This window comes from Diadema antillarum, unplaced genomic scaffold (assembly GCF_040938485.1).
Source record: "Diadema antillarum isolate AM-2024a unplaced genomic scaffold, OU_Dant_1.0 seq00001984_RagTag, whole genome shotgun sequence".
Taxonomy (NCBI): domain Eukaryota; kingdom Metazoa; phylum Echinodermata; class Echinoidea; order Diadematoida; family Diadematidae; genus Diadema; species Diadema antillarum.
The window spans coordinates 452,604-473,900 of record NW_027272642.1 but is presented as its reverse complement, the minus strand read 5'-3'; the positions used below and the strand labels follow the sequence as shown (position 1 = coordinate 473,900).

General features: G+C 36.0%; 1 protein-coding gene across 1 annotated transcript; it reads left to right on the top strand.

The window, feature by feature from the left end:
* The first annotated feature begins 7,012 nt into the window (after positions 1–7,012).
* Positions 7,013–19,941, top strand: LOC139713487 (retinol dehydrogenase 8-like). Its single transcript, XM_071625215.1, has 6 exons — positions 7,013–7,277; positions 12,492–12,671; positions 14,853–14,946; positions 15,318–15,452; positions 16,510–16,686; positions 19,866–19,941. The coding sequence occupies exons 1-6, from the start codon at positions 7,013–7,015 to the stop codon at positions 19,939–19,941; spliced, it is 927 nt and encodes a 308-aa protein (XP_071481316.1).
* The last annotated feature ends 1,356 nt before the right edge of the window (positions 19,942–21,297 follow it).

Here is a 21,297-nt window from a genome sequence, read left to right as displayed (position 1 = left end):
AGTACGTAAGTGGCATTAAAATGGGAGGGGAGAGAATGAGCTTTTTTTGCTTGTCACCTGAAGAAACCCGGAAGTGGACGGAGAGAGATGAGCTGAGGACCTTTTTTTTTTTTTTTTTTTTTTTTTTTTTTTGTTGCTTGTTAGCTCATAAAACCCGGAAGTGGGCCCCCACACTTTTGAAAACAGTGCGCCGGCCCTGGTGTGTGCCTGTATTTTTTTTTTCTCTCTCTCTCTCTTTCTGCTACTTTCTCTTGCAGCTTATGTCTATGACATTTTATCTTATAATAGGATATGACTACATTATGGAATTTGATTGATAAAAAATACTTTATTGAAGTGCAGAGATCGATATGTGAGCGGGGAACCTTGTACTGCATGGGGGGGGGGGGACGGTTAAGAAGCAAGTTAGGGAGGGTATTTCTATTTTTATTTTTATCTTTTAGCTATGTTATTGTGTAGGTCTATGAGTTTAATGCAAAATAAAAATGTGAGAACATCAAATATTATTGATTACATATTGCGTTTATACATTCAAGATGACTGTTTTTGTCATGTGAAATTATAGAAATTAAATAAAGATTATTAAAGAACCAAAAAAAGTGTGTATATGATTATGTGTGTGATTGTGGGTGCGGTGTAGCAGGTAAGAATGAAGATTATTTTATCCATTCTCTTGAGTTAATCATCGCAAAGTCATTTCAGGTTTATAGTCAATTTTCTTATCATGTTTCTTTGTTTGCATAACCCGGCTTGGCATATGCCATGTGTGGGCAGAGAGTAGTAGGACTGTGTATACGTGTCAACACATGCATAGAGGACCAGAAGGTTGTAAGGTTCCGTTTGCTGACCGTGGTGTAAGGAGCTCATTTTCAGTTCAAACAAAGTGTCGTTCAATAAATCTTTCAATCATTGAATAAATGTCAGAATAAAAATAAACATGCAGTTCTTATCAGAGTAAGCATTAATGGACAAGTAGACAGATAGCGGAAGGGGTCATCTAACGAGCTATACATTCAAAAGAGGCCAATGACTCATATACCCACGAGTCATACAGACCAAGAGCTAGACATTGATACCACGAAAGGGACACTAAGCAAAGAAGGCCTACGAGCTGTGTAGTAGGCTAAAAAGTCCAAGAGATCACACAATGTGAATTAAAGGGGAAATCTAGTCCAAATAGAAGTTAGTCTGATAAGAAAGAGTAAAACATTACGAGTTCAACAATAAAATTATGATCGAAATCATGTGAAAAATAAGGCAGTTATGACATTTTAACGTTTCGCTAATTTTTCAGGAAACAGTTCTTGAACATGTTGAACGGTCCTTAATGGCAAAGTGAGCATGTCATCCCTTACAACTTGCCATATAGTGTGTAAATAAAATTTCGGTAAATCTAACTGATTAGTATTCTGAAGTTATTTGACCAGAAATAACATTATGCTTTATACTTCATTGACAGATTCATAGCATTTTCTTCATTTTTTTTTTACACGATCAATGGAAAATGGGAGGTTATGACATGGTTAGCTCACTTATTTGCATATTCATATCCACTGTACAAGAATTGTTTCGCAGAAATTAGCAAAACTTCAAAATTTCATAACTTCCTTATTTTTCATCCGATTTCAGTCACATTTTTACCGTTGAACTCGAAAGATTTTACTCTCGTATTAGATATATTTATCATATTTGGACTAGATTTCCCCTTTAAAACAATCAGCTAACGTCGGACTTGGGTTTTTTGTGATTGTATTAGTTTGTTTGTTTTTTGTTTTTGTTTGTTTTTGTGTTTTTGTTTTTGTTTGTTGTTGTTGTTTTGTTGTTGTTGTTGTTGTTGTTGTTTTTGTTTTTGTTTTTTTTTTGGGGGGGGGGTCTACCTTCTAGCTCGTGGTTATTTTGCCCAGTGTGTGCTCGCAGGCCTTATATTTTCCTAGTGTTTATTTCGTGGACAGAATGGCTCGTGGACCTATTTTTTTTATGTCGACTTTGTGGGCTTCTCTATACCGGGTGTCCCCCAAAAAAGCGGAACGGTAGATTTTCATTACCTTGCGTTCCAAAAGTGATATATTTTTGGCATCATTGGAAAGAGCATCTTCCGCAAAAGACAATGATATGAAAATCCTTAAACGTGGTGCTGAATTTTTTATTCTACGTCCAATTCTGTAAATGCAGCCTTTTTTTTAAATTTCGCTCGATTTTTGCGACGTATGAGCAAAGAATTTGGGTGCGACACGCGGTCTATACGGTGTATTATGTAAGCCCGTTGATCCATGTCAACAAAAGATACAGCTTTCACATTGGGCGCGGGCCAGGAAAAAACAGTGTGTGTATGTGTGTGTGTGTGTGTGTGTGTGTGTGTGTGTGTGTGTCTGTGTGTGTGTGTGTGTGTGTGTGTGTGTGTGTGTGTGTTGGCGCCCAATGTGAAAGCTGTATTTTGATGTATTAACTCATGATAATAAAAATGAAGATCTTGCAACCAAAAGGCGCTAAATCCATTGAAAAATTTTGGATTCAACGCCTATTGGAAGCAAGCTCTTCATATATTATACAGGTGAGGATTTCTGGTGAAATATCAGATTTTCAAAGTATCAAGTCAAAAATATTGTGTGAGTATTTTGTTGTAGATTTACAAGAACTGTATACTTTGGAAATAAAACATGGTCGCTGATGGTGAAATGAAGTATAATTTCACTGATATGAAAATTAGAAATTTATTTATCATATTAGACCTAGAAGTACGACTTTATTTAGTAAACACAGGGAATTTCAGTTTAAATTCCTACACGGGGTTATATCATATACACAAGGGAACATTTGTTTAAGTTCGGTTTTGTGAATGATAATCTTGGTTCTTAATGTCAATTGAGTATATGAATATAAGAACGACCCAAGTCCATGGAAGATCATTTCGAGTAAACTAAAAAAAACTTCATATCTTTTTTATTTGTCCAATAATATTCTATTTAACTGTGATGGGAAGGCAACAGTGTATATACAAATTAGAATATATATTATTATGACAATTAACATTTACATTAATTGTGGAGAGGCCATTTTGTGTGGTGGACTTGGGTCGTTCTTTGATTCATATGGACTTGGGTCATTCTTTGATTCATATACATGATATTCTGCTATAGAGATGGGAGAAGGATGAGAGAGGGCGCTATTATATGAATGTAAGAATGACCCAAGTCCTTCATTCTTACATTAATATAAGATTTAACTCATTCATTTCAGGCACTCCCGGGGGTAATTAGGATTTATCATTTGCACACAAGATGAGTCCATGCATAAGCTACAATTTCCCATGTCAAACTGAATTTGGCCAAAAATTGGACTTGGGTCGTTCTTATATTCATATACTCAATTGTTGAGGGAAACTAATTCACATATATTTTTTGATTGTGTTAAAGGGGCAGTCCAGATGGTTTTCATAATTTCACATCGTGTAGTACATGAATCAACAGCTCCAGGTATAAATTTGTGGAATTTATTGTGGTTCTTGAGTAGAAAAGCAATACTTTGAACAAATTGCACTGGACAAGGATGATGGCATAGAAGGCTCACATATATCAGAAATGTAGCAGTGTAATTCAATTACAATATCGAATTAAATGTGTGAATGCTTTAATAATTTTGATGAAAGTTGTAATATTTCGGTCAGAGAAGAATATAAATTACCCAAGAGGGAGAAGATGAAGAAAATTGTTTTGAATTTTATAGAGGAGGAAAAGAACATTACGGTAAAAGCAGGTAAGCTTGGGTTTCATTTGCAAAAATGGGAGGAGTTGAAGCTTTCGTAGAGATTGGTTTTTCATTGCTTTATCCACACTGTTGGCAGGGATAGGTGTCCACATTTATGGTATGAATTACATATTTGTAATTATGTCAATTCTGATTTTTCAATCTTTCTTCCCCCACGTCAGATGTATGGTAAGTTTTGACAATGTTTAGGAATTTGGTATTTATCAGCATTAAAGTGGTCACATTTTTTTCTTTCCCACGTCAGACGTTTGGTCAGTTTTGGTTTTTGGTGTGTGTCTAGGAAACAGGTAACCATGATACGACATGTATGTAGTGTGATCTGGTGTGTTTGTGTTTGTGGGTGTGTATGTTTGTTGTTATGATTTTTGTGTTTGTATGGATGTGTCTTGAGAGTAAGTTTCGGGGGGGGGGGGTAATGTCTGTGTAAATAAGTGGGGATTGGCGGGATTAGGTAGATGTATGTAGTAAGGTAATAGTAGAGTAATGGTGTGCAAGTTCAGGGGGTTAAGCAGGAATACGGTTAGTTTTGATAAGATGCACACATGGTTATTTTGGTTTGTATAGGGGGGTATAGGTTGATAGGTAAACAAAAAATGATGAGTTTCGTTTGGTCAATTTAAGAATTATTTTCTTTTCACTTTATGGCAAGTTTTGGAAAAATCACACGTCGCAAAAATCCAGCGAAATTTGAAAAGACTGCACTTACGGAATTGGGCGTAGACTAAAGAGTTCTGCACCAAATTTAATGATTTGGGTATCATTGTCTTTTGCGGAAAATGTTCTTTCTAATGATGTCAAAAAATATATCACTTTTGGAACGCAAGGTACTGAAAATCTACCGTTCCGCTTTTTTTTTTTTTGGGGGGGGGGGACACCCAGTATAGTAATGAATAGTGTCCAGCTCGCTGCTTGTATGACTCGCTAATAAACTCGTGGGCAGTGTCAATAACGAGCAGTATGACTCGTATGTGGGTTTCTTGCAAGTGATGTGCACCAAAATTTGCCTCGTCACGTAATAGTCAGAGCTTAATACGTTGTCATTTTTTTTTTCATGGCTGAAAAAAAAAAGTAGATTAAATTTTTGCGACAAATATCGGTGTTTTTTTTCTCCACTTAAGTGATGATCAGGATGTTTATGAATCAATAGAAAGAAAAAAAAACACTCCAACATTTTATCAGTTTCTTAACAAAGAGAGCAGAAAATCCCTACAGAACTGTGCCAAAGGATCAAAATCGGATACGAAATTAAGAAGTTATGACATGAAGACATTTACAAATTAATCGGAAAACATTTCTAGTTAGTTGTTATCAATATTCAAATCAAAGTGTTAACGAATTCATGCTCTCACAATTTCATAGATTATTTCATTACAGAAATCATACAGAAATGACCCCAAAACTCATATTTCAGGTGAGTAAATGTAAAACCTGCCTTAAAACTGCCCAAAGGCGGAATGAAATATATAGTATTTGCTTGTATGTCTGAATATATATTTTCTACTTTATACTTATAATTTTTAGCGTCTATGTGTCCCCATGCATGGAAGCAGAGAATCATTGTTATAATGAATCTTAAATGGGTAATCTATCAGATTAGTAATCTTTCTCTGATTCATGCATGAGTTATGTATTGTTCCGTGTATTTTTAGTGTGAAATGGAAAATAAATATACAAACAAACGTGTACTTTGAGTGCCAATAGGCACATAACACACTAACTGTCTACAAACTACACGCTTCACACTACATGTACACACTGTCTAAAGTCCCTGGCACAGAGAGGCTTACTCTCCCCTTCTCTCACTCTCTCTCTCTCTCTCTCTCTCTCTCTCTCTCTCTATCTTCTCTTTCTCTCATCTTGCTGTTATTGACACATGTATAATTATTCGAGTATCTATTACAAAGTATTTAAGGATGATAAGAACGGTACATTAAACTTGTTCTATTTATGTGTCAACTGAGTATGAGAGAAAAAAAAGCACACGTTGTTGACATTATCCTTGCAGAATAATTGCTCTATAAAAAGAAATGGAGTTTACAGTGAGAAAGGCCGGCGAGCGTTCATATTGATAAACGTGTCTAAAAAGAGATGCACTTGTACCTTTTGTATCTCCATAGCGCAGTCAGCACTGACAGTTGAAAAAAACATCAACAAATGACTGGTATTGCACTTGATCTGACAGGAGGAGTAAGGGGAGGAGTAACGAAAACAAAATCCATGAAATCATCGCCTATTCGCCAGTGGTATGCTAGTGACTTAAGCGTATGCACTTAATAACCAATCATGTTTCACAATTCAGCTGTTTACGACATGGACACGCCTACCTGTCTGTGCTATTACTTATCGAGATGTTTACATGTAATAAGTATCAGACCACACCCGAGCTATAAAAGTCAAGGAAAGGCAGCTCATCTGCATTCGCCGGACAACTAGCCCAGCCGTTTTGAAAACAGTGCCTAAATGTGCAAAGCATCATCGCTCTCGACAGTGTAAGATGAAATTTCCGTTTTGATTAATCAAATCAGTCGTGAAATGTATAACACTTCATTTTCTCATCACTTAAGACGTCTGTTAACTTGATTTAGGCGATTTATTTGTTTGTTATTTTACTTTTTCTCGTCTTTCAATTTATCATTATATATTTGAGCGATAAAAGTTCTTTCGTTATTTCTTAATTTTGTCTCCTGTTTATGTCTTTGTTTTGGGCTCAGAACTTTGTAGAATTGTATGCATCGTGATCAAAGGAGAGATACTATCCCATCTTCCCTATTAGCGGAAGTGTCTGCCGTTCATTTTTCCTGTTTCTGTTTTCTATTTGAGTATTACTATTAATATTACATGCACGGATCAGCAGTTCTTTCCAATTTCAGACTTGAAGTATTAAACTCGGCTGCTGTAATGATTGTATCATGTAAAAGACACTTGGAGTTTAAGTTCCAATTGTGTTTATCCTAACCGGCTTATGTTTTCTTTTTGAAATGTTTTGATAACGTTAGAAGTAATAGGGTGAGAAAAATCATCAGAAGCGAGTTAGATTGTTTTTTCCCTCTTATATTTTCGTTAGGACAAGGCGGTAGACTTTATTTGCATTGGGGTGTGGGGGATAGAGAGGGTAGTGATTAGATTTTAATGATTTTTATAGTTCTCAGCATTCGCTTTCATACTTGATAGGCTTTCCTTTGCAGCGATGAAACCGTCAACTTATCCTTGTTTATCGCTTTTCTGCAGCCAATTGTGAGACTACACGATGGCGCAAAAAGTGATGCTCATTACCGGTTGCTCGACGGGCATCGGGCTGAGCATGGCGGTGCGATTCGCGAAGGATGCTGCCAAAAAGTATCTCGTCATCCCCACGATGAGAAACATGAAGAAGAAGGGTCCCCTGGAGGAGGCGGCGGGCGTAGCCCTCGATGACACGCTTCACATCCGTCAGCTAGACGTGGTAGATGACACCTCAGTGGCAGAATCTGTGGAGAAGGTTGTGGAAGATTATGGCCGCATCGATATTCTCAGTGAGTTTTTATTTACCATGTTAAAAAAAAACCCTCTCATATAGATTACTGTTTTTACCAAAAATACACCTGAACACTCTTAGCAGTTGCTTAGGATAAGCTTGGATTATTTCTTTTTAATTTCCGTTTGAAGTGTCGAGGTATAGTGATGTGCATGGGCTTCTTTTCAGAAGTATTAGATAAAATACCATGCCGCGCTTGGGTAAGGCCTTAGAGGAGAATATCTTGAAAACTAAAAGATCAGTCAGCTTTTTCCGCTTCGTAGTTTTGCTTGACGTATTTATTAACCATGAAGAAAAGTCTCTAACCTTTTATATGTCTGTAGTGAAATGTTCTGACCTATTATCTCTACGAAGTTTAACATAATAATCATCCTGCGAAGATATCAACCATCTCTTTCAGGGTGATCACGAACTCGCAGTAAATATGGCAGATTGCAAGAGACGATAGTCGAATGTGCGGCAGTAGTCAACAAAATCAAATCAATTAAAAAAGTAGAGTCATTTCATTTTTTTTTTTTTAGTGTTCACTGTTGCTGAATATTTCGGAAAAATCCTTAAAAATAATACCATACGTTGGTTGAACGTCTAAGTTGCAGGAAAAAAGCGCCAAACATATCAATTTCTGAATTGTGTTGAGTTGGTTGTTTATACTGATTAACTTTTTTTAACTGTAATTCATAAGCGCATCGACTGAGATGGTTAGGGCGAGGGAAGTGCCACGGTACAGCCCCCCCCCCCCCCTTATATCTGGGGGGGGGGGGGGTTCCGCAGTTTTTGAATGGATATGCAGCGATCTCGTGCATTTCTTGGGTGGAATATCTGGGAAATTTCAATTTCCAACTGAGGTGATAGGTTGATTACTTTTGTTGCAAGAAAGAGCCCCTTACAAAATAAATCATGTAATTGTTGCGTGCTTTTTACAAAATTATTTCAAAATCTATTATTCAAGCAGGGAGCAGGGAGCAGCGTTTTTTCCCATCCTTAGAAATGAAATTCAAAGATCTGGTGAACACATTTGGTGAATACTTTAGACATTTTCAACAAAATTAGTCAGGCGAAACGATAATATCCCAATATTACACCCAAAATGGGCAATACATCTTTGTTTTTGTCCAATTTTCGTAGATGAAATTGTGCAAGAAAGTAGCAATCGTATTAAAGTTTCAAAGCCTGCATATAATGAGATCAACTTATCTTTTTTGTGTGTGATATAAACATATTAATTCAGTCGTGTAATATGGTATGCCACATTTGGCAGTGTGGCCTGTCATAGTTTGCAATAATCAAAGGTATAGTTTCATGTAAAGTTGAAATTGCTACAGTCATACAAATTTTGTAAACTAGTCATGATAATAATGATGAAATCCTTATACAGCTATATCTGTATTACTTGTTTACTCCTAAAATCCTTTAAAATTTGTATAAAAACAAGTTCATGTTTTTAGAAAAATATGATATATCGAAATAATAGTGTAAATTTCTCCCAGGGTACTCCACATCCCATGCGATGATAAATCTTATGTCTAATGCACGTTATTCTCATTAATCAGTTGTTGAGTTAATTTTTTTTTTTATGAGCATAAGGAATGTCACGATCATTTGAAGTCCTTGCTTCCAAAAGGCGCTAAGTCCATCATTTTTCAATGGATTAAGCGACTTTTGGAAGCAAGCTCTTCATTTATTGAAGTTGTTGGTAATTATTTTGGTAAAAACACTTAGTAAACAGTTTATTTTAGTAAACAATTTGAGATTAGCCTGAGGACCGGGCTATTGGGTTCCGGAGGGTGAAATGATGTTTGCCGTGTTGCAGATTAATTAGTTTATTTTGCATGCTGATGATACCAGCATGTATTTGTGAGACGATAACGTTGACATTTCCTCTGTTACATTCGAATGAAGAAATTAAAGATAAGATATGATTGGCTTCTTACATATTCCAATGGAATTTTGTATTATGACATATCAGACCATCTACCGATATTCACTATCTTTGACCAGCTACATTTTACGCCGCCTATACCCCAACTTAAGAAAATGTAAAGGAAAAAACTCCCATAAATAATGAATTATTAATTTTTGATTTGATAAATGAAGACTGGTCAGAGGTGTTTCATGGGTCCAATACTGACAGGGTCTATGATTTTATATTCATATCTAAATTAACGGATTCATATGAGGGAAATATACCGTTAGCCCTCACAAGAACAAATAGAAAAAGTAGAAAATCTTGGGTAACCAACGGTATACAATCCATATAAACCCATAATGAATTATATAAATTCGCTTTGAAGAGTAAATCAGAATCTCAATATTCAAAATGTCGTTTTTATATAAATAGACTTACCTCAGTGATACCACTTTCCAGAAAACTTTATTACTCACGGAAAATTTAATCACATAAAATTGATATAAATGAGCTTTGAAGTACAGTTAATGTTTTATTGGAGGAAAAATGTATAACGATAAATGTAATATATATGTTGATGATGAGCTGGTAAACGACCCATTATAACGATAAATGTAATATATATGTTGATGATGAGCTGGTAAACGACCCACTCAATATCGCAGAAGAATTGAATTCGAATTTTTTTTTTGAGATGGGTCCTCGTCTTGCCTCTACCACAGATTCGGGAAATGCTCATTTTACTCAACACTTACCTTCATCTCCCGAAAATTCTTTATTTCTTACGCCAACAAATCGTCATTAAATTATCAAAACAGTCAAGTACCTTAAGACTAGGCATTCTAAAGGCTATGATGAGTTTAGTGTTAACCTTCCTAAGAAGATAATAAACCACATAGCCGACCCATTAGCTCATATATTTAATTTATCGCTTTCTTCTGGTCAATTCTTAAACTCATTAAAAATAGGCAAGGTTATTCCACTTTATAAGAAAGATGACTCATCTGAAATGAAGAATTATCTTCCAATTTCTTTGCTTCCTGCCTTATCAATGTTCTAGAAAAGATTGTACATAAAAGACTTTATGGGTTACATAAGTACAACAGCTTCCATCCTAATCATATCAAGAGGTCAGTTGTGTACAGTCAAATGCTCTCCGCTACAGACGAATCATTTCTGATCACAAGGAATTTCTGGATGCGTCTTTGAAGCTGAGACAAAACTTCGTTGCAGCGGGGTGCTCGTTAGACATTGTACAAGCAGGGAGGGACCGCGCGATAGCAAAAAGACGCTCATCCTTACTACATCACGATAACCTCAAACCCAAAGACTCTCATACCCGCAAGGTTTTCGTAACAGCATATCATCCAACATCAAAACAGTTCATGAAGGAAGTTAGGAAGGAATGGCCAACGCTCAAACAAGTTCAATCACCAGCCCCAGAGGTAACAACACATCCCCTACATGCACAACGACAGCCACGAAACCTCAAAAGTTTGCTTACAAGATCACAAGTCAGCAAAACAATCAGACCTACTGGAAGTCATAAATGTGGAAACAATCGATGTCAGATAATATGCGATCATCTAATCACAGATACAGAGATCAAACTTGGATCCGGTCACACCCTCCGTCCGACGTCAGGGGACTGCAAAAGCAAGAACGTAGTGTACAGCCTTACATGCAAGCAATGTCCCCTGGCTGTCCATGGCTACATCGGGGAAACGACAAACTTCAGACAACAATTCAACAACCACAAAGGCACCATAATCAGAAGTCAAACACAACATCCAGTCGCACAACATTTCAACACAACAAATCACACACTAACAGATCTGCAATGTTGCATTTTATACAAGGACATGGAAGCCTTTTGAAGAAAGACACATGAAAGAACTAAAAACAATCATCCGCACAAGGAGCTTCCAGGGACAGGGCATGAACATAGATCTATCATGGCTCACGAACTACACTTTTTACAAGTAGGTGCGGCGCTTACTGTTGTATGTTCCCCCGTTTATCCCGCTGATATGGGTCCTATCACTATAATTGAGTAATAGAATGCTGAATACTAAAACTCGCTCTCTTTCTATTTGGAACCAGTATTTTTTTTTTTCACTCCGAGACGTATTGTGACGTATCTGTTTAATTACAAAAAATCGAATCTTCACATATTTCATAATCATGCTAGTCTCAGATTATTTAAAGATTATCTATTCATCAGAATTTGGAAGTAAATGTAAGTGTATGTTAAAGTTTGAAAGGAATAATAAACTGCTTGTACAAACTTTACGTAACCATCACAGCATGATGTTTCAGTTTGATTTTAAAAAATCGAATGTTTATATTAATCATGATAATCTCAGATTATGTAAAGATTATACAATAGAATTAAAGTTAATATATGTATATGTTGAATTTCGAAAGGAATAATGTACTACTTTTACATCACCACCGCAGCTGCGTCCTCAGAGGAATTACTTCTATATCAGTCGTGCCCAGTTTTTTTATGTATACTTTATACTCATTGTCATTCCATTATGACGTAACATTGCACTATTGCCAGGATGCACGCTGGGTGCTAGGATGCCTAGCAAAGACGCTTAACTACTATCTTTAGTGAGGTTCACACCTAGATCCCTTTACCTTAAGGTTTTCAAAACTACGAGGTTTTGTAAACTACGAGGCACTAAACTCCAAGTTAGTGTAGATGTAGACGCACGTAGTCTTGAAAACCACGACAAAACCTTAAGGCGAAGACACCACGACAACACCATAACATTTCTTAGGGTTTTGTCATAGTTTCGTCGTGGTTTTGGGAATGCCCCCCACAGAGCGCTAAAACTACGACAAATGTGAACGGAGTTTTGTTAACCACGACTCTCAATTTTCCAACAATAGCGCGCGAACGTGTGTGCGGACTAGCTGCCCTTTATTTTCTGTCGTAGTTAGCATTACCTTGAGGTTTTGCTAACTGCATGTAGGTGTGAACGGCATCGAAGTTTTGTCGTAACGCTCGTAGTTAGTATAACGTCAAGTTTTGGGATAGGCGTAGACATGGCCTATGATGCCTAGCATTGATGCGTTAAAGCGCGCATCGCTTCGTAACACTGTTGCAATATTGTTATGGCTTAATTTTTGTTATTGTTCTCTCAGTATCAACAATTGAGAAAGGGCGGCCAGACGCTTGAAAATTTGTGTGCAGAAATAAACCGTCGGTGAATACAGCATGAACTTTGTTCCAGTTTTGTTTCTTATCTATTATATATATATCATCACAATTTCTTTCATAAACTCTGTACGTAGTTAACAATGCCGGAGTTGCATCACTCGTTCCCTTCGAGTACGCGACAATGGACAACGTGCGCGCTGTCATGGACACCAACTTCCTTGGCACCACCCGGATGATGCAGGCGGTGTTACCGCACATGAAGAGGCAGCAGTACGGTCACATCATCAACATTGGTTCTAACAGCGGAATTAATGGTATGTCGTGGCAATTGCTATAAAATCTTGCACAAATCCTTGTAAATGGTTTTACCCTTATTTCCCTGCACATCCACTTTGGATATAGTATTATGATTAAAAAACTACAAACATAACAAACACAGAGAATGAAAAAAAAGAAAGAAAGAAAGAAGAAGATCGGGTACAGGATCAAAGTGTAATGTCGTAGCCATTCATCGCCATGGGAACTGGTTTTGAGCAACCTGTACTGAATGGGTGCACGTCACGAGTTCGAAACCCATGAATCATTGTAGCCCACGACTCAAACAGCCTATGAGTTTGACACTAAAGCAAACACGGCCCGCGCACGAGACCGACACAAGCCATAAAGTTGTAAAGTCGAACTCGTGGGCTGTTTTTACCTAGTGTCGAACTCACGGGCCTATTTTGCCTAGTGTCGAATTCACGGGAAGTATGACTCATGGACCTTTTTTTCCAAGGTTAAACTTGTGGGCTGACTAATGGGAGTTGGTCTCGTGGGATGACCCCGTCCCGAATATTTGTGTTGCTAACCATGCGTGCACCTGGGTCCCGTTGCATAAAACTTTTTTAGCAACCTTAAAAAAATTCTGGTTGGGATTTGCCCAACCTGAATTTTTTAAGGTTGCCAACATAAGAATGTAAAATCCGTTGCATAAAAACTCTGGTTGGGAGCTTCCAACCGGAATTTGGTGATTTCAACCGGAAAAAAAAAATCCGGTTGGAGTTTTATGCAACGGGCCCCAGGTCCCAACCAAATCAACACAAAAAACAAACAAACAATCAGAACTTTGACATCATCACTTCGTTACTCTATCAGAAGGAGAATAGGAAATATTCTGGGTACTAGAAGCTGAACTTTGATACGCGTCACTGCAATGCCTTCTTTTTTTTTCATCATACACTGTAATACACATTTACAACAAGGAAACAGTGTCATGTGCGTTAAGTTCATTCTAGGGAAAGATGAGTTCAAATGTTTCCTTAATCTTAAGTTAGGGATTTAAGAATTCAGGAGACAAATTAAAGAACCAAACATTGTCTTCATTTTTTTTATAATTTTTGAAATATTATTTCAAATTTTTACCATTTTTGTTAATACTTCGTCTTCTCTGATGTTCTTTGAATAATGTATTTGACAACAGATTCGTCATTTCCGCCCTCTTTTCCTTTCTTTATCTTTGGAGGGTCACCGAACCATTATAGAGATCATGGGTTGATTTTTGCAAATAAATTTGCATTTCTCATTGCGTTGAATTTGTCTTTTGTTCTTTTATTGTTATATGGAAAAGCACATACATTTGAATAGTATTTTGTCCATTTTTGCAATTTTTACTTTTGTGCCTTGGAAGAGAAAAACGAATGCATTCACTCATGCGTAAAATTTCCCTTTTCGTTGACCTACAAGGTTGATAGCCAATTAAATTACCTGTAATATGGTATAATTGTAAAACATTGATATTAGCTAAATACTCTATGAGAAGGATGAACTTGAAAAAAATTTTACTTTCTTTTTTGCTCAGCTTATACATATATATCTTGGAACTTTCCACGTGTTGGACTTCGAGTGTTGTAATTATAAGAAGAAAGAGTCTCAGGTACGCCATGGATCCAACAAGAAGTTTTTTTATTACAAAATTTTCGGTCTGCCTCAGACGTCAGTCTCATAACTAAACACAGAGCTAGAATTGGCCAACTTCGTGATCAACTGAGAATTCCCAAGTGTGTCACAAATCAGGCCATTAAACGGAAAGATGACAAAATTAAATCACTGAAACGGGAAATTCAAGATCTCAAAGCTAAGCTGAAGCAACTCGGTGAAGTCCACCAAAATTAAGAACTTGTAAAAACGAAAACTGAACTGCTAAAGCTGAAAACGACACACAAACAACTACTCCAATACCGCGAAAACAAACCTAAGGCTAAGAGAACAAGGAAATCTACAGCCGTTCCCACCCAGAAGCAGAAGAATCTGCAGAAAAAAAAAAAAACTTTACACTGACGAAGGTCTGAGGCAGACCGAAAATTTTGTAATAAAAAAAAAACTTCTCGTTGGATCCATGGCGTACTTGAGACTCTTTCTATCATATATATATATATATATATATATATATATATATATATATATATGACTTACGATATGCAATTTATGAATAACTTATGATTACCCATTCCTTGCAGGATATCCGTTCTATGACTTGTATACTGCTTCCAAACATGCCGTAGATGGTCTTACTGAAGCCATGGCAACACGAATGAAGGCACATAACATCAGGTGGGTGGCAAATAATTCATGTCCGTTCATCATTCTATTGTATACAGGATATTTATAATTCCGTACATTTGTTTTGTTTTTGTTGGATATCTGCTGTTTTTCATGGGGGAATTGTTGTGTGTCCTTTTGTTTTTCTTTGAATGTGTAGATTTTTTTTTGTCTATTACTTCACAGTGTGTGTAAAGATGAAACAACAAAAAAAGACGCAGAGAAGTAAATTACACTCTTTTTGACATACCTTGCATTTTAAATCCCAGAAATGAAGACATAAAAACTTATGTACCCTCTGAAAGAGCGAGCAATAGTTCTCTAGTGCCTTTGCTGTGGATAGGCTATGTTAGACAAAAATACGTTATTTTTTTCTGTGATAGAGTGACGTCAGTAATCCCGGGACCAGTGGACTCCAACATCAACGATAACATGGGGGAACAGACGCGGTTGCCTACGAAGGCCGCCTCCGACCAAATAACCCTGAGACAAGCCAGAACCATCAATACGCATATGAAGTGAGTGAGGTTGTTTCGCATACATAATATAAAACAGATAAGGACTGCTTTTCGAGACATGACTGTGTAGTTGCCCGAGGAATCTCAACTCCACGCTATGACCAGTGGAGATTGCTCCGTGGGTCATAGCGCCGAGCTGAGATCCAGAGGGACAAATCATACCAACCATATCCCGAATAAAAACACTCTGTAGCTGTTTTACATAACGAACAAAACTAAAATTAACGTTAACTTGGTCAATCTCGTTCGCGCTATAGCCAGTTCACACATCGTGATCATCAGGTGCTTTGGAACGTGATTGGGTTGAAGTCAGTGACCAGGTATATGAACATGTAGCTCTCGCACTTGTGAAAACCGCGTAACATTAACAAACTTTGAAATAGCATTCGCTATAGAACTTTTAAAATATTGGAAAAAAAACAAGATTTGAATATGCTTGCTTGTTCGTTAGTTTTGATTTATATTCTTCAACATAATTTCATACATAAATCATATTTCTTTTCAGTACTAATGTCATAGAAACCATCAAAATACTTGTAACAATGTACATAATTCGAGAAAAATATCAACTTGTAAGTTAATTTCATTAAAGAAAATGTATTACTTGTACTATTCAAAAAAGAAATAACTGCGAAATTATACAGACGATTAAGGACTGACATCATAAGCGGTTACTTGAACTTGTTGCAGCCCAGAAAACCAACCTGCGGGGAGGGAGTAAAAAATCGAGAAAAGAAACTGGGAGTGAATTTTTATACATGTTTGTAAAAAATTTTTTTAAACCTTTGTAAGTTGTTCCGAGACGTCTTTATCACGTTGAATTACCTTTTTTTTTCTTTTTTTTCTTTTTTTGGCTTATTTTTTGCAAAATACAAAATCATTGCAAACCCCAGGCTTCCTACCTGTCGATGTAATCTTCTTCACCCAGCATTTTTAGCATGCTCTAGACGCATTACTTTCAAATTGGAAGTTATGCTTGCTGTGGAGATAGATTCGTTAATAGTATCAATGGAGATCATTCTTTTCAACTGATTTTTTTTTCGTTTCGGCCATTTAGATATCACTTCAAGTACCTGACTCAAACGGCTGACGAAGTCACCGATGTCGTACAGGCGGTCCTCGAAAAAGACGATATCGACGGGCCCCTGCGGGTTCACACGAGCGAGTACGTGCGAAACATGGCCGCCATTAAGTATTCGGATCTGGGCCTCAACAACTGGGTCCGGTACATTCGGTATTGTATCGAGAACACCTTGGATGAAAGACCAAATGGTCACAAAATTGATGAGCAATCATTCAGAGCTTTTATTGCAAACTAAATAAGCAGTCCACGCTCAAAATTTAAACTTGATAACTGGATGGCAAGACAGAAAATGTTTGTTAAACCATCATAGACTCAATTATTATGCATGGATGGATGTCGCTTTCTTTGTATCAGACTCATGGCTCAAGATCTGTATTTATCTAAAGACAAAAACAAGAAAGGCGGGAGAAGACGAAAAGTTATCTATTATACTGACTCTTTTACTGTTCTGTTTGATATTGCTTTCATTGATTGTATTGTATGTGAATACGGAATGGATTTTCAATGGAATTTCAGACTTTTGCACATTTCACATTCTTCTTTCATAGCTCTGACGACAGGTTGATTCATTTTGTAAACACATCAGGCAAATTTGAAGTCTAGGGATTTTTGCCTGAAAATATCAACAGCAAAATAATACCATTTGAATTTATGAGAAATCTGTCCTACTATACAACTACGTGTTGAAGTCGTCAACTGTTGTTTTCATTAGGTTTGTTTTCCCTGTGTTTTGCAATCCAACCTTTCATATCGATGTGTTTGGTGACGTAATACTTCACTTACCAGGTCGATCTGCCCATGTAAGCCTACTGCTCGCAACTCAGACAAAACTTGATTATAGTATAAAGACGGCTTGACATTTTAGCTGTGGCTCGGTACCACCAGAAATGCATGTCGGGCCAGCGTAATATTTTGGTGACCGATAGGGCCACTAAAATGTGGTGAGTGTGTAGGCTACGTTGTTTTATGTGCTTTTCTCACCAAGAAAATAGGAGAATAGCTGCAGTCTGCTCGCTGTTCAGTGCTTGATAATTGCATGCTGTCAGCTTTGTCAAGACAAAGGTTGCTAGGTCGCCGCTAATCTTCGGCCGAAATCAGTCTGTTTAGCCACCAAATTGGGCACTGTCATTTTTTTCTCAGTTTCACAACTCTGTCTTACATGTACATAAGAAACATGTTGAATACAAATGAATATTTGGTGACATGGGAAGATCATGTTTATGCCTGAATTTAACATTGTTTATATTCCATTATATATACCATTAAGTCAACTTAGTCGTAGCATGGGACATTGGAAACCCTTATTCATACCTGAAAATTTGTATATAACTATTATCGTTTATTGTATTATGTTGATGTTTCATTGAATATTTTTTTCTTCTAAAGTTTTCCTTTTTTTCGGACATATATGTATATTGATCATTTTCGTGGCCAGAGTTGATAATCAAATAAAAAGGTTAGCTTAAATATAAGCATAACAATGTATCGTAAAGAATTTAACAAGAAACTCACATCATGAAACTATGTAAAATCAAAACGGTTACAGGTTTACTAATCAGCTTTAACGACAGAAGTTGAAGGTGAAGTTGACAAATCACATTTCAAAGGAAAGGGGCTGAAAGGGCATATAGCCGTGCTGTGATCTTGACATGCTGTTGTTGTTGTTTATGATATTGAACATTTAAACATATAATATTTAGGTGTTTATTGACAAGACAGATATGATATCTCTCTCTCTCTCTCTCTCTCTCTCTCTTTCTCTCTCGCTTTAGTTCACTCATTTGTATTTTCTGTATACACATTTCCCAAACGTTTTATAAACAATATAGGTACCTTTACAATATTGATTTTAGGTGTTTGATGAATTGCGTTTACAGTATCTTTTTTTTCCCTTTTGTACCGACGCCTTGACTGTGATGATACGACAACAATGACTGCCATTGTGCATTCTACTCTTCGTTTTACTCAAACAAAAGATGAACTTTATAAAACAATATTCTAAAGCTGCTAATGCATCTTTTTAGATATTTTATTATGTGTATGGAGATGTTTATGGAGATGATTATCAAATCAATATGTTATTTGTCGCACATATTTGTATGTATTTCATTCATAGCAGCTAAGATCGCCCAAAGACTATACGTTTTCAACTAAATTCGAGCACAACAATATAGAAAAGTATGTAATTTCCTTTCTTAAGAACGAATTACAAAGCTATTTCAAGATAGAAACAATGAAATGATATGCCATGTACAAAAATGAACATGCACTATCACTAGCATTCACAGTAAACTGTCACTCGCACACACAACGTTAACACTCTAACATGTACATCAATGACATAACGACTCATTTTAAAACACACAACCCAAATACAGACTCACGTATAGATAAGCAACATATCACCATCAAACTATTCAATCGCTTTTCTTTTAGGAGAAATATAGGGTAAAACTGTAAACTATGAGTGTATAGGTTTGATAGTTTAAAGCAATGGCAATGTACCTGATATGACCTTTTCCACTCGGGATAATCTTGTGATGACGGTCATAATATGTTTTGATTTTTCCTTTGCTCACATGGTTACGATATGCTTCATAAGGTTGCAGCTATAGTCATAATATGTCATCAAGTCCGGTGTTGTCACGAATTTGACCATTCCTGTATTGTTCTTTTATGTTTTATTTTTCTCTTTGCATATTTTGTGTCAAATTATATTGATTTATCACTGTACTTGGAGAAAATAAATAAATTCAGAAACAAAACAAATAACAATCAAATCAAACTAGAAGGGTGCAATTTCTTTTCAGCGTATGTAATCTTTGAACTGTTTTGCCCAGAAGTTCTTATAGGAAGCAGAGAATGCATTAAGCGGAAATGTTATATATATATATATATATATATATATATATATATATATACCATGTGTCTCAAAAAGAAAAAAACTATACACTTTTGAAATGCCCGCCGAATTAAAAAAATATACAATTCTGACAGAAAGGTTTATATGAATGGATAGCTTATGAACTTTCATATGACACCAAAAAGTCTGACAATATTTCATGCTTAGATGAGCACTGCTCACTTTAATTTGTAAAGGATATGAAAATTAGGCTGCGCAGGAATTAGCCTTCCAATTTTGCGAGAGGTGAGTCCGTTGGAGCTTACAAAACTGACGTTGATATGATCATGGACCTACGTAGGTCCATGATATGATAAATTCATGATCAATTACAATCTGTTCGGGGAAAATATTTATTTGTAAGGATAGTTACAGTATGGTTTCATCTTTCATATGACACCAAAATGGTATTCTGTTACCATAAAAGAACGCTGCTGCGGTGTGAACTGAGGCCTCTCCATCTTTGGTTGGCAGTCCAAGACTCCAAGATGAATGAGGGCTGAGTAACAACTTACAGCTCTTAATTTATTCTTAATGTATCATGATCAAGTGACACACTGTTACACACTGTTAGATCTTTTAACATCACTGAATTTGAATAAAAACCTCAACCCCACATTGAACATCATTCTCATTGACTTACTTAATACCCCGGTAGGGATTATGTAACATTGAATATTCAATTATGAATTGTCAAAAAAAAAAAAAGAATGTCAAGGATATCAGCTTCTTATTCTTTAGGTCACTGGGTAACCTGAATAGTAAGTAGTCAGTAGCTGAAAATAACTGCAATGTTGGGAAAGGTTTTCATTCAAGTCACAGAAAATGTAAAAAATAAGAGTGTGTAACATGAAAATTGCAACATGTACCATCACCTCATCCTGACTCATATGAACACACCATTGAGTCTACCAGGGAAATCTGCAATGTTACAATGAAATAAATGCAACTGGGGTCTACTCATGCATAAAAGTTTGGTTTGATAAACCATAAAATTCACCCAACAAACTCAATCTGATCGCAATTGATCATAAATTTATCATATCAACTTCAGCTTTGTAAGCTCAAACGGACTCACATGTCGCAAATTTAAAAGGCTAATTCCTGCGCAGCCTAATTTTCATACCCTTTACAAAAGTGACCAGTACTCACTCAACCATGAATTATCTTTAGACATTTTGGTGTCATATGAAAGTTAAGTCCATAGTCACGCAGCTATCCATATATATAAACCTTTTCCCCCAGAATCATATATTTATTATTTGGCAACCATTTCAAAAGTGTATAGTTTTTTTTCTCCAGACACCTGTATATATTATATATATATATATATATATATATATATATATATATATATATATATATATATATATATATATATATATATATATATATATATGTATATATATATATATTATATATATATATATATTATATATATATGTATATATATATATGTATATATATATATATATATTATATATATATATATATGTATATTATATATATATATATATATATATCTTACATATATATCACGTATGTTCCAAACTGCGGGAATTTACTACCTACTCGAAAAAATAGAAACGATTTATTAAAAAACAACAACATCAACAACAATACTGTAAACCGGCAATCGAAACACATCTCTAAATGTCGTCATCAGTATCGTCATCAATCTATCAAGGCCACCGGACCATATCAAACGCCCTTCACCACGTAAAGCATTCTCATAGTGCACCTAACCTCACTCGCCTAAAGAACACTCGCCCGAGATCGTCAAACTGTTGGTAGGCAACGGAACTGAAGGTATGAATAGAAATATTCATCTTTTATGAGTGTTTTTTTGTTTGTTTTGG